The sequence below is a fragment of the Brachyhypopomus gauderio genome, chromosome 10 (assembly GCF_052324685.1).
Source record: "Brachyhypopomus gauderio isolate BG-103 chromosome 10, BGAUD_0.2, whole genome shotgun sequence".
In the NCBI taxonomy this organism is placed as follows: Eukaryota; Metazoa; Chordata; class Actinopteri; order Gymnotiformes; family Hypopomidae; genus Brachyhypopomus; species Brachyhypopomus gauderio.
Genome location: NC_135220.1, coordinates 3,234,662 through 3,248,439, shown reverse-complemented (window position 1 = coordinate 3,248,439; position 13,778 = coordinate 3,234,662). Strand labels below are relative to the sequence as shown.

Genomic DNA, 13,778 nt, shown 5'->3' with positions numbered 1-13,778 from the left:
AACAAACAAATAGTTCAGATGGTCATTAGTCAGTTTAATGGCCTCAGGAATGAAATCTCCCTGCAGGGGACCATCCTACTTTCATTGGAGTATAAACCCCTGGTGCTCGCGAAAGCACCTGGTTATCTAGTGTATTCTCTAGTCTGGGATGAGTAAGCACACTTTACAGAAGGAAAAATTAGTCAAACCAAGTGCACAGGCTGTGTGTGTGTGTGTGTGTGTGTGTGTGTGTGTGTGTGTGTGTGTGTGTGTGTGTGTGTGTGTGTGTGTGTGTGTGTGTGTGTGTGTGTGTGTGTATGTGTGTGTGTGTGTGTGTGTGCATACCTGCAGACTGTGTAGTCCTTAACAGCCATGAGTACCGATGGTCCAAATTTAAACATTTTACGTTGACATACAGTCATCCGTTCCATTTAACACTCCTCCTTCTTGATGTTTGCAGCGTGAGCAGTTATGATAAGAACCAGGCCTACTCTACAGAATGGTCTGATGATGAGCAACCTGCTGGCTACTCAGGCAACGAGACTAACGGCGGTGGCAACTCTTTCGAGGAAGACTCCGGCAGCCGAGGGGGCGTCCGGGTCCGGGCGCTGTATGACTACGACGGGCAGGAACAAGATGAGCTAAGCTTCAAAGCAGGTACTCTGGACCGACTTTACAGTCACCTGTCATACCAGCACAGTAATGAAAAAATTACACCACCATCAAGTGACACTACAGTGTGTACTGCTGATGCAGCAATGAACACATCCTATCATCTGTAATGATATTAGAATGTAACATCAGTGGACCAGAGAATGCCATTTCTTCTTGAATGGCACAACCTCTTTTATTAAAGAGAGTACCACTGATGAGAATGGATGAACCAGTGAGGAAATATTAAATGTTAAGTGTTAACTAAATTATTTAGCTAGGTTAACTAAAAAAAACTGTAGTTTAAAACTTCTAAAACACTATAAGGCTAAAAACAAGAAAGACATTTGAACTAAACAAGTCCAGTCTATTCCACCGTTCTAATTCCGGCATTGTGGAATAATACAATAATAACATATGGCCATCTGTAATGTAATAATATAACAGTTCGCTAATCAATCATTCTAATACATCTTTGGTGTAGCCTTCTTGTAAAATGAAAAATGAGAAATACGTGCAGAGCTAGCAAACAATTAGGACTGCTACATTTTGTAAAATATAGTCACACAGCCAAGTTAGTTACCATTGCAAAAACATTGTTAGAGGCATTGTTAATGGTGCGGTGTGTAGGTGGGAGGGAGTCGCCCAAACTCCTGGGCTCTTCAGAAGGGCACAGGACCTCTTCAGCAGCTGGACTGGGCTGTGTCCAGATCCATGGCAGAGGACAGGATAATTGAAGGATTTCTGCAGAGGGAGGAACAAGACTTGTTCACAGTGATAGCAGGGTCAGCTTCAACACAAAGAGCTGCTGGACCACAGGAAGCTAAGATTGCTGTGGTTGGACTTCGGGCAACAGATGGTGCAATCCTTTCTCAGACACATGCTGCCCCTAGGAATTCTTCACTCAGAAGCGCTGACGTGGCCAACAGTGAATGAAATGTAGTAGGGACCAGTTAGCACTCATCCATTATAAGCAGCATTAATATATATCCCTTTGAATGAAGTGCACCACTGCCAGAACCAAGCCAGAGTGACCAGTAGTCGCACAAGTAGCTACACAATCTCATTGTTTCCTCTGTGAAAATAATGGAGTCAGATCAGTCTATTGACATCCTGAGGCGATATTGAGTCAAATGAGTTTTTCAATTTGTTGTTGCCAGTAATGGTTTGAAGCGCTGAAGTTCGAATATTCAGTCTAGCAGTGTGGTTAAATTGTGATGTCTTTTCTCAACAGGAGATGAGCTGACGAAGATCGAAGAGGAAGATGACCAGGGATGGTGTAGGGGGCGGCTGGACAGTGGTCGGACAGGCTTATATCCAGCCAATTACGTTGAGGAAATCTAGGGAGGACAGAACATTGGACCACTCTGATTGGCTGATCTATTAGCTCAGCGCAAAGCCAGAGACTTAAGAGCTACACATATTTCGTTCAACAAATGCGCTAAACAGCCTTGTCTAAAAACAAAAAAGTCTTAGTAACCTAAAAATATATTCATACAGTATATAGGCCTCTGGTCTGCGAAGGTGGAAGGACCACACACACTATATCAAGAAACATTTATTGGAGTATATTTACAGTAGACACACACACACACACACACACACACACACACACACACACACATCTCTCCATTAATGACCCAAACATATGCAAATGCAGGGATACCTTCTGACATTTTTGTGGTGTGTGATATGAATCCTGAGAGGGAGATTCCTCACATCGATACATCACACAAATAACAAGTGGCCCAGTTGGGGCCATTTAGATGCATTATGTGTGTTAGGAGAAGATCTTTATGTAGCAGAGTCTGTGTTCATTACAGCGTCTGCATCCATGCTCACCGCATCACAGTACATTTTTTGAGAAAGCAGGAAGAAAACACATAATTCCCTCTCGCCTTTTTTCTTTCAACCTTCCGCGGTTATTTTCTTTCTGTATTTCTGTATCTTTTTTTCCTTTTTGCTAATCCAGTGTGTAATATATTGTGTGTTGTTCTCTTGATGTCTGTCTAAATGCATAGCAGCATGCGCTATGCAATCTGCAGTCCTGGATTGCTCAGGCCATCTTTACTGGATGCAATGCTCACAGTGACCACAGACTCGGAGGGGGGCAGTGTGAAACAGCTCAACCTCAAACCAGGAAGTGGAGTAACCTTAAACAATCGGTTGTTCTCTCACCTTGCTTTATCATTATTACCACCATCATCATCATCATCATCATCATCATCATCATCATCTCATTTCTGAGTCTTGGTGCGAACAAACTGTCAAAGCTCCAGTTGGCTTCCACCTTCTTTATGTGTACTTGCCGAGAAGACTGTTCAAAGACTGTTTATGCAGTGTCCTAGAGGACCTTAAAGAAGGGTTCTCTAACCACCATCTCTCATGTATATTTGCCTAGAGCACTGGAGGAGTCTTTCATTTTGTGTGAGATTCATTCATGGTCACATTATCACACCTTATAAACGAATGCCTGACATGAATATAGTCAGCTGTTGTGGTCTTTGATTAACCTCTCTCTCTCTCTCTCTCTCTCTCTCCTGTGTGCAAATGGGCTTGTTAACCTGGCTATATCCATGCTTATCATGCATCGTAGTTTTAACAGAAAACTCTATTTAGCTTCTTCCTATATATTCATCTACTGCTTAGTGCTGAACCTCTGTATGCATTAATAATGCTGAATATTTTGCTCAGTGATGTTTCCACAGTGAACATTTGTATTACTGTTTAGGAAAAGAAAAGCTGATCCATATGGGCTATGAGTTTCAGACTGAACCCGTCCCATGTGATCTAATATTTAACCCATTCACAACACCTGATTTTATATCAGCAATGATGAACAAGAGGTCAGTTCTGAAATAATACATTTGGTCAAATTTAAGGCAGAGCAACTAACACTTAAAATTATAACCGGGACCACTAGGTTGCCAGATTCATTGCCCTATCCAAGTGGCAGAAACAGATGCACTGGCGGACAGTCTGAAGCCCAATTATATTGTGACCAGTAACAAGATCTTCATGGAGATCATTTCTATTGCTTGGAGATTTTTTTTTTTTACTGGAAAATGACAGAGGCAGGAATCTGGACGGAAAGGTCCCACCAGCTTTAACATAATTTGTAACAATATAAGCTGTCCAGCCTAGCAAAAATTACCTTCATTGTTATGGATATATATACAGTAATGTCTACACAGACACAAACACACAGGCACACACTCCCACACAAACACACATAAAAAAAGAACGCACCGGTGCACCATGTAATATGGGTATTGATGTGTTTGGGAATATGAATCATCTTTATTATAACCAGCGTGTCTGAGTTGTGTTGATGTATAGACAAAAAGTGAAAAAAAATGCAAGTGGTTGAATTCCAAAACAATATGTAGTGTCATACTTGTAAATGTTAATCGACAAAATAACGAAAATGAAGAAAATCCTAAATAATGTTATGCTCTGTAGGATCCATACTGTGTTATTTTCATTTTGATTGCAAACTGTCTATGTATCATACCTGTATAAATGCGCGTGGTCCACGCTGTCTTCTTTGTATATGATGATGTAATTTAAAGATGATATTCTATTGTAACTGTGTTAAGTAGAGACAGCTACGTTGAGACAGTAACAAACCTGTACATGCTTTTTTTTTCCCATGTCGGAATCGATCGTGATGCATCTGAAGAGGACGGTGGCTTCTGTTGTGAAAACTACTTTAGCAGTCTAGAGGATGTATGTATGTTAATGGTGATGTAATTTGATCTCCTTACTGATGTAGTGCCTGTTCATCTTAATATGACATTAAGTTCATTTAAATATGCATTAAGATAAAACAGAAATTCAATTAAAACCATGATGATTCTGATGCCGATTATGAAGATGAAGTTGAAATGTAAGTGGTCAGTGTCAGTATTGCAGTGTGAGTTGGGTTAAGGCCACAGGTTTGTGGAGAGGACTATGAGTGTGCCCTGGTTTGCTCATGGGAGTATTACTGTTCTCCATAGTTTGTAATGTGTCAGTGAGCGGTGGGGTTATTGCATACACACCCCCTCCTGTTCACTGGTGCAGTGCCACTGCTGTGTGCAGGGCTAATGGCAGGACGCTTCAGTGTTGAAGTGATGAAGACCTAACCATTTAAGCACACCACGAAAACAATTAAAGAAATGTCGTGTTGTTTCTTTCTTGTGTGATTCAGCAGTGATGTTAGCACCATTCAGCAACTTCTGTGAAGACTTGTAAGCCTTTATCTGTGCCTCTCTGTGGTCTGCCTATAGTGGTATTATTTGCCTATGATAACCAACACCGTTCATTAAGGGAGTATTTGATCTACAGTATAAGTACAGGGGTTTATGTTATGGTTATGTTTACTGTTCATCCATAGTCTTTCTGTCCCCCCATGTTACCTGAATCTTGCGATGTTTTGTGGTAATTTTTAATCAGCAAAGTGACATAGACAACATGAATCAGATTACAGGGGGAAGGTACCTTCCTATTAAACACAACAAACTCAGTGTAACATAAAATAGTGCTAAGTCATGGTCAGAATAGTGCACCATTGGAAATGTCTGACTTCTTTATCACTTTTTGCACATTTAAAAAGTAAACAGTATTGTAAATTCCCAACTGTGTTGATAGAATATAGTCTGGTGGAATAGATATTTTGCGTGACGCTAAACATCCTTGTGTCAACTTGGCATTTTGGGAACACCGTTCCCTTCATCATTTCTCCCGAATGCCCCTGACAAGAGTAAACACACAGACACACAGAGGTGTGTGTGCGCTGGGTAAACACGCACCAGGGAAGGGTGTACCCAGCGCACAGGGCTGCCCTGTTCCTCCCCCTGAAGACGGGCGGGACTCTGGCCTTCGCCAGGGAGACGTCAAGAAGCAGCCGCGTGTTCCCACACGCGCCTGATACCTGCTTGCTAAGACAAAGGGACTCAACATGTCACACTAACGCAGGCCAAGCAGACAGCATTCTACATTCAAATGAACCTGCTTTAATGAGACGGCCAGAGGCTAACCAGTGATTAAGGCAACAGTCCAACCTACAAAGTGCACCTACTGGGTAAGAGTTCTGAAGGTTGCCATGGTCAACAATGAGATGGGAACCAATTAGACATACGCTTTCATGAATAATTAGGAATATCGTCCCTCATTTAATATAAACCCTATTGGGCTTTATATGATTTGCTGTGAAATTAGACCAACGTCCGCTGATTGGGTCAGCATAAATATAATGGAAAATTAAGAACAGACCATAAATAAATGTGAACCCATGCTTGATCCATCTGAGGCAGGTTATGCAAAAATAAAAATTAAAAAATGAAAAGGAAAACAGTTTGCGTCTTGTTTGTACGCTGCTTCTGCTGATGCTAAAAACATTGAGCAGATTGAGATGATTTACAAATGTTCTGCTTATTACTTTCTTCATGCAGTCAATCAAAATGCTCTGAATGCAAATGATTGATAGATTTGGCCTCATTTCTTGATATCCTCTTCTTTTTAAATCACTTTTTATTGACACAACAGAGCCAATAAGCAGTCATAGTCAGGGGTCGGGGGAATGAAGTCATAGTCCACTGGTTCTTCAGCCAGTGCTGCAACCAGAAGTCCTCTGGTCTCTCGCGTGGGGCGCTTCGGAACCACGTCACCTGTCCCCTGCTGCCTGGTCTCCTCATACAGGATGGACAAACTGGTAGACCAGTCGCTGGGACACATCGGGCTTCTTGATGATGCCCTTCTTGTAGTACTGGCGAATGGAGCGGCTCAGTTTGTCGTAGTTCATAGCGGGTCGGTTTTTTCTGATCCCCCACAGTTTGGCCACATGGGCGGAGTCTTCGATTTTGAAGATACCTGGAGATAAAGGAGTGGAAAGAACAACAGTGTAAGCTTGAGGTTACTGGATATTGAAGGTCTCCTTCACCACTATGCCCAGTAAACATCAAACAAACAAGCACTGGCCAGCTCAGCTGTTCTTCAGGTCCCTTGTATTTCAATAACATTTCAATTTTAAACCGTTTTCTGATAATTAATTTGTTGTTTTTGCATCATTCAATCATTTGTCATCCATTCACTACGTCCTTATAACCTGACAGCGCCATACGCAGCACTAATTATAAAAGAAGCTTAGGAAGAGCTTCATTAGCACAGGCTTCTCCCCTGAGGGTCTCCGGAGAGATCTTCTCCCCTGAGGGTCTCCGGAGAGATCTTCTCCCCTGAGGGTCTCCGGAGAGATCTTCTCCCCTGAGGGTCTCCGGAGAGATCTTCTCCCCTGAGGGTCTCCGGAGAGATCTTCTCCCCTGAGGGTCTCCGGAGAGATCTTCTCCCCAGGCTCAGCTCACCCTTCTCTTTGTTGAGCCACCGGATGGAGCGTCCGTAGTTGTGAGGTTTCAGGAGCAGCTCCCGGAGGAACTGCCACAGGTGGATGGGCTGGCCAGTGCAGGAGGAATCTGCTTCAGCACACAGGTCATCAGCCCCTGGAAACCAGCGATCCCAGCAGATAATCACTCTTCTGCTCACCACACCAGCTCACTGGCCTTTTATCACTGTTTCATATGCAGTGCTATCTCAGGAAGACATGATAGCACTAGGCTTTGCTGCTCGTTGGTGAAGACTACACTAAATGACTAAATCACAATGTACACCTTATTTTAAGAAGTGCTATGCAGAAATATTACAGTTTTATTCATCACCCGCATTGGTTGCACTGAACAGATCCTTACCAATGAAGCAGTGGGCTTCTGGAGAACATCTCTCTTTCATCCAGGCAGCTAAAATGAATGCAGACAACATGAGGATACTGTGTTGTAGTATCTACGATTTAAGTTCATCTCTACGATGTTCCAGCATCACATGCATTTTACCAACAACGGAAAGGACAGAGATGAAACAGGTCAGATTCGGATTTTCAGAATGGTAAAAACGTTACTATTCTTGCACAAAAATGTTCAGTTTATGGACCAGAATGTTTGGACTCTGATACTTTAGTCAAGCCAAGAGGATGGAGCAAAACAAATACCTGACTTCCAAATGTCCAGGTGAGCGTAGAGCACGTCCCCACACTGTGAGGAACGCTGCCTGAACTCATCCTCACTCATCACGCACAGGTTGCTGCCGCTGAGATCCTGGAAGGCCCGTCCCACCTGTGGCAGTCGGTAAAGGTGTTCCGTCCACAGGAGCCACTTCTGAACGTGTCCTGAGCTCCATTCGACTGGGTCTGATGAGAGGACGCATGCTAGGAGTGAGAAATCACCTCCACTGGGTCTGATGACAGGACGAAATCAGCTGCTTGCCGACTCACTCAGCACACACAGAAATCATGATGTGGGTCATGATAGGACATATTTGCTGCTATAGGAAAAATCACTTAAACTACGCAGCAGAAAGGGTTTGGAACGGGTAGGGGAAATTTGATCCATGACTTTTTTCGTCACAGATTGCTCTGGAAAAGTCACTCAACAAATGACATTTGCGCAAGGTGGAATAATCAACAGTGGTGCAGATGTCCTGCGTCAGCATGGGGCCCTACCTACACACAGCCTGGGTCTGTCTGTGCAAACTTACACAAACCGCACTTCCAAACACTTGCAAATTAGCAAACAGAAACTTGCTTGATTACATTTCGAACCCCTAAGATCAATTACTTTCAAACCCCTAGGATCAACCATTTTCAAACAACTAGGACCACTTTCAAACCCCTAAGATCAATAACTTTCTGGGTGTAGTTTTATTTATATGTGCTATATAATTTTAGAATTGTCATTTGTCATATGTTCTTACAATTTACAATCACTTATCATTTATAATATCATATATATATGAGTTATTTCACTATATTTGCATATGGGTATAAATTGGTGAAATGTTATTAAAGGGTGATTGTAAATTGTAAGAACATATGACAAATGACAATTCTAAAATTATATAGCACATATAAATAAAACTACACCCAGAAAGTTATTGATCTTAGGGGTTTGAAAGTGGTCCTAGTTGTTTGAAAATGGTTGATCCTAGGGGTTTGAAAGTAATTGATCTTAGGGGTTCGAAATGTAATCAAGCAAGTTTCTGTTTGCTAATTTGCAAGTGTTTGGAAGTGCGGTATATATATATATATATATATATATATATATATATATATATATATATATATATATATATATATATATATATATATATATAGTTATTTCTCATATATATATATTATTTATATATATAATATATATATATATATTATATTAATATTATATATAATATTATATATTAAAATATTATTTATATATATATATTATATATATTATATATATATAAAATATTTCAGTTATTACCTCTGCAAATATGTAACCTATATTTGCACTTTTATTTATTACCTGTGTAGGTGACAACACACGGGAGACTAGATTATTTTCATTAAATGTATGATTATAACTTTTTGTTATAGAGAAAGCTTAAATGTGATGTGAACCACTGTCTGGATGCTATCTGGATGTTTTGTCTAGATATTATTTTTTTAAGTGTGTGTATGGTAGTATTCATTGGTGATTGCATAAACAATATTTGCAGTAAAAATGTACTTAAAAAAACATAGACACAGTGCACACGAGCAGCAGGACTCCAGTTCAGCCATGGCAACCATGGTGCCCGCAGTGGTGATCTTACAACTCACGATTGATTAGAATGTATGGCACCCAATTAGGTACAGCTAAAGGGATCACTTTTTGTATGTAAAGTAGATTTTTTCCAATATGATCTACCTATTAAGATTTATATGAAAGCATATTGTGACAAATATACTAACATTTGCCTATACGCATGGAATAGAGCTAACTGCACCTGAACACGGTCACTTGTGCTTCGTTGATGGCTTTCCTACCTGGAGGGATGTTAAGTAACTTGCATGCTGTCTCAATGTCCTTCAGCACCTCCTCTACAACAAGGGTGTGGACCTGCTCCAGACACCTGTCCTCAACGTCCACCTGCCCATTCGTGCCCGGGCATGGTCCTCGCCCTCCACTGTCAATCACCGGGCACTGCCCCGCCTCCTTGCAGTGGGGCAGGTCTTCGTCCCTCGCGGGGGGCGTGGCCGTCTCGGCCCTCTGCACCAGCCAGGCGGAGTCTTCGGCCAGGAACATGTCAAAGCGGGAGCGGCACTCTGGCATGCTAGGGGGGCTGGGGAAGACCTTGGCGTGTTCTTCGGCGATCCATGGCACAACCTGGCTGTGGCAGAATGCTGGGTAATCCATGTACACGTGGTGGCGATCAGAGCTGGCCATGACCGCCGTCTCTCCTAAGATCAATACATGATTTATATTTGTGAGTGATCAGAAATAATTGTGATATAGCCATGACACACTGGAAATGAAAGATCAGTTACTGATAACATTCATTTGAATAATTTATCATTTTGTTTGATAATTTTTAAAGTTCTAAAGTAATTGAAATAACTGATGTTAACAGTGAGGAAGAGAGCTGAATATATGTATGGTACATGATGAAAGGCCCCAGTGTACCCAGTGTATCCTTGTATGCCCCCAGCTGACACCGACTAGAAGATAAGCAGACATGCAAACAAAAGGTAACAAAGGCCCCGTTCCCTGGGGCTTAAAACAGAAACCATGGCCTTTGACAGCAGCGCAACGGGTTTTTCCATATTCTTGGAAATAAGTCATCATGTGCATATTACTTTTTCGTGTGTGTGTGTGTGTGTATGTGTGTGTGTGTGTGTGTGTGTTGTGTGTGCATGCACACATACTAGACAGTATTATGTCATAAATTATTTTGTTCAGTTGCATTTTTGTGTTTCAAATGAGTTAAAACAAGCTAGAGATCTAAGCTAGTGGAAGTGAAGCTATCACCATTTCTCAACTATTTTGCATATGGTGGTCTGATCAACTCTGAAACTAATACTTGTCACGCCTTGAAGATGAAATACAGTTTTACAGAATAAAATATACTTTTGGAAGTTCAACAGCATTCTTTCCATATAACTTAACTCCACATTATGAAAATTAAAAAGTTAATATCAACTGAAGGGAAAGGGAATACCATGAAGAGAAATGAGAATGTACACTAGAAAACAAAACAATAGAATAAGTAGGTATATCAGCCTAAAACCAAACTAAATAACAGAATTACACTCCAGTGCAATAATCAAGCATGAGAGAGAACCTAGTCCACCAAAAATACTCATGTACTAAGTTACCCATAGAAATCAAACTCTTCAGGTTTAAGCTTCAACTAAATTTGAATGACTTAAATGTAAGCATTAAGTAATGTTTTATTCTCACAAATATATTTGAATGTAAATAAAAATGATGTGAAAAATTACACCTTGCATAATGTTGACAGTAGTAAAACAGATCCATAACTATTCTGTTTTTCTACTTCACGTCAGTGTTCAGTTTACCACCTACTGACAAATCAGTCTATCCTTCTTACTTTTCACTACATGAGGCTGTGAGACCTATTCTGTTACTCCTGTCAAATAACTATAATTATTTGTATTATATTATATATTAGTCATTTGTTTTTGTGGTATAAAGTTATAAAGTTCATAGTGTAGTTTAAAACAGGTCAAGTGAATAGCTGTAAAATTGGCTATACAACGTTGTATTAACCTCTGTGTTGAATGTTAATCACGCACGGTGAATGAAAGGTAAACAGTTCAGAGTTTTCTACTTGTACAAAATGTCTGACATCAGATGAAGAAGCTTGGCAGGCCCTTCAGCAGACTGACACACTTGTTAAAAAAAACAAGAAACTGTTATCGGCTGCGAACAGCAGCAACGAAACAGTGAAAAGCCAAAGGTTGATGGTTAAGCCTCATTCAGACAGCGCCGTTTCTCCTCACAAGAACCACTCTGCCAAATGTTTGTAGTTGGAGGTGTGCCTGTGTGACATGGCACTGGGCCAGTCGTCCTTTTAACTTATGTTATTGGTTTGTTTGAAAAATGTGACTTTTCCTCATGGGAAATGATTGCTTCTGTCACAGTTCAGTGTTCCTTTCCACCCAGCTTATCTGTCTGGAAATACTCTAAAGATACTCCACAGATACTCCACAGATACTCTACAGTCACTTACTCCTCACGAATCTGGAACATTTTGAGGAAGTGAAAAAGTGAAACACCTTGCAGGAATCTCACAGATAACAGGTGTTTCATTTCTGGATTTAACACCTAGCAAATGAACTCAATCCAGAGGCATGTACATCTCAATCACTAGTGTGGACTCACTGTTAGAAGGTGTTTTAATATAATTATGAACTGTTTTTTTCCAATTACGTCTGCGATGTGTAATAGTTGCTTGAATATGGGAAAAACACATACTAAAGGTATTTGATTTTTGTTGTAATAACAACAGCAACAACAATAATAATTTGTGTGTATGTGTATGTTCACTTGTGCATTTCAGTGTGTGTATGCTCATGTGTATATTCGATCTCAGTCCTTAGTGTGTTTGTGTCTATATCTATGAATGTGTCCTTATCTGTGTTGAAAAATGCCTTCTAATCAGATAAATATTTTGAACTTACTTGATACTTGGCTCTTGATTCGTGGAGTAAGTTTCCTGTTTCCTTCTTTGTTGATCAGAGATTTTGGCTCCTCTGCATAATCTTTTGGGTATAGTTCACCTTCAGGGAGGCAGCACACACAAATGATTATCCTGTTAACAAATCTCTCTCATATGATTTTATATAATGACATTTTTTAAGGTGAAAGTTGTTATGGTAACATTCATCTTCAGAAATTTCAACAGAAATGTTCTAATATGTATACTTTTACATCATATCAAGTGTTCTCATTTATATATTCGGTTTTTTTTTATTCAGAATACTAGATACCTTCTTAAGAGGTAACACAAATATACATTAACCTTAATCTAAAGATTCTGAGAGTCTGGCCAAAGAACAATGTAGATAGGTCTAATTCAGCTTTGACAAAAATGTAAAAAAATATAAAACATAAAAATCATGAAAATCTTTTTGTAGTGATCAGAATACACCTCAATGCATATTGTTCGTCACGGCACATGATTAAATCAAACATTTAATTAGAAGTTCTCATACACTTCAAATTACCAGGTTACTTACTTGGTGGGGGATGAGCTGTCAAGCCAACAGAATGGTGAGTTAGGCAAAGCTGCGTGGTGTCTGTAGGACGCCTGTACTTTAGATGACACCGCAATAGCAGTGTCAGTCTGCTGCTAGCTACCTGTACGTCTTCAGCTGCAGGTTCTCCAGAGTGTCTGCGTGTTTTGTGTCTCTCACCTCAAAAGGTGTGGAATCCCTTGTCAGGTGTGAGTCTGGACTTCAAGGAGGCTTCAGAAGTGAGTGAAGTCGTGTTCTGAAGCTTGAGAAATGGCCTAAGGGTGTGACAGAGGCGGCTCAGACTTATCAAGACAACAGCCCAGGGACATGTGAATCTGCATAGGGAATGGTTAAGTGTGTGTGTACAGTATGGTGTGTGTGTGTGTGTGTGTGTGTGTGTGTGTGTGTGTGTGTGTGTGTGTGTGTGTGTGTGTGTGTGTGTGTGTGTGTGTGTGTGTGTGTGTCTGAGTGGAGAACTAGTAGAGCTGGAATACGCAAGAGAGTCACTTCAGAATCTGCTGTGACATATTTTAGCATTTAATCAGCAATTTGTCTGGTTCGTTTAATAGCTGCTGACATATGATAGTGGTGGAGAAAAAATTAAACCATTAAACATGACAGCACATGGAAAAAATAATAATCATAATGTGTCATAATCATAAAGTTCAGAGTTAAAGACACTATCTTATGACTGGATCCTTCAGTGCTGCTGTGATGTACTTAGCATTTTTTCCATGACATTTTCTTAAATTGTCAGAAAATTACAGTTGGACTGCTTATATAAAGGAGGTACCAACCTGTTTAAATACCCGCATTTTTTATATTAAAGGAAACCCTTTTCAGTAAGGGCGACTCAGTAATTTGGGGCAATATTGTAAAACCCATGGATGCATCATCAGAAAACAATGCATCAAGTGAATATAAAGTCACTGAAACTGATGCTAGATGTAATGTTTTCACATTGTCATACTGCAGGATGCTTATGATAAAGCAGCACATCTCTCGCTGCGTCCCATTGGTCAGCTCTCTGTTCTAGAACTCACAAATCTGTGATGTGTTATTCTAA

General features: G+C 40.4%; 2 protein-coding genes across 5 annotated transcripts in view; one reads left to right on the top strand and one right to left on the bottom strand.

The window, feature by feature from the left end:
- Nucleotides 1-4,803, top strand: part of pacsin1a (protein kinase C and casein kinase substrate in neurons 1a) — a 47,572-nt gene extending 42,769 nt beyond the window's left edge. For both annotated transcript variants that reach the window (XM_077018754.1, XM_077018755.1), the window contains exons 9-10: nt 440-636; nt 1,865-4,803. In XM_077018754.1, coding sequence (XP_076874869.1) covers nt 440-636; nt 1,865-1,974 — 307 coding nt within the window. In that variant the 3' untranslated portion in view covers nt 1,975-4,803. The remainder of the gene's footprint in view (nt 1-439; nt 637-1,864) is intronic.
- LOC143525168 (SAM pointed domain-containing Ets transcription factor-like) lies at nt 4,244-13,019 on the bottom strand. 3 transcript variants are annotated; one of them, XM_077018756.1, is made up of 7 exons: nt 12,893-13,019; nt 12,158-12,256; nt 9,500-9,913; nt 7,649-7,846; nt 7,353-7,400; nt 6,972-7,106; nt 4,244-6,483 (listed from the first exon to the last, which is right to left on the bottom strand). In XM_077018756.1, exons 3-7 carry the CDS (start codon nt 9,897-9,899, stop codon nt 6,305-6,307), a joined length of 960 nt encoding a protein of 319 aa, XP_076874871.1. In that variant the 5' UTR covers nt 9,900-9,913; nt 12,158-12,256; nt 12,893-13,019; the 3' UTR covers nt 4,244-6,304. The 3 variants fall into 3 exon arrangements, with proteins under 3 accessions (XP_076874871.1, XP_076874872.1, XP_076874874.1); XM_077018757.1 differs by lacking the exon at nt 12,893-13,019 and adding an exon at nt 12,716-12,750; XM_077018759.1 differs by lacking the exon at nt 6,972-7,106.
- Between the last annotated feature and the right edge of the window lie 759 nt (nt 13,020-13,778).

Bases quoted from the DNA above. Each gene is read 5' to 3' on its own strand.
- LOC143525168 (XM_077018756.1), bottom strand. From the start codon at position 9,899: ATGGCCAGCTCTGATCGCCACCACGTGTACATGGATTACCCAGCATTC. The intron at 7,847-9,499 runs GTAGGAAAGCCA...TCCTCTCATCAG, and splicing joins GTTACTTAACATCCCTCCAG to ACCCAGTCGAATGGAGCTCA. The intron at 6,484-6,971 runs GTGAGCTGAGCC...CTTTATCTCCAG, and splicing joins GTGGCTCAACAAAGAGAAGG to GTATCTTCAAAATCGAAGAC.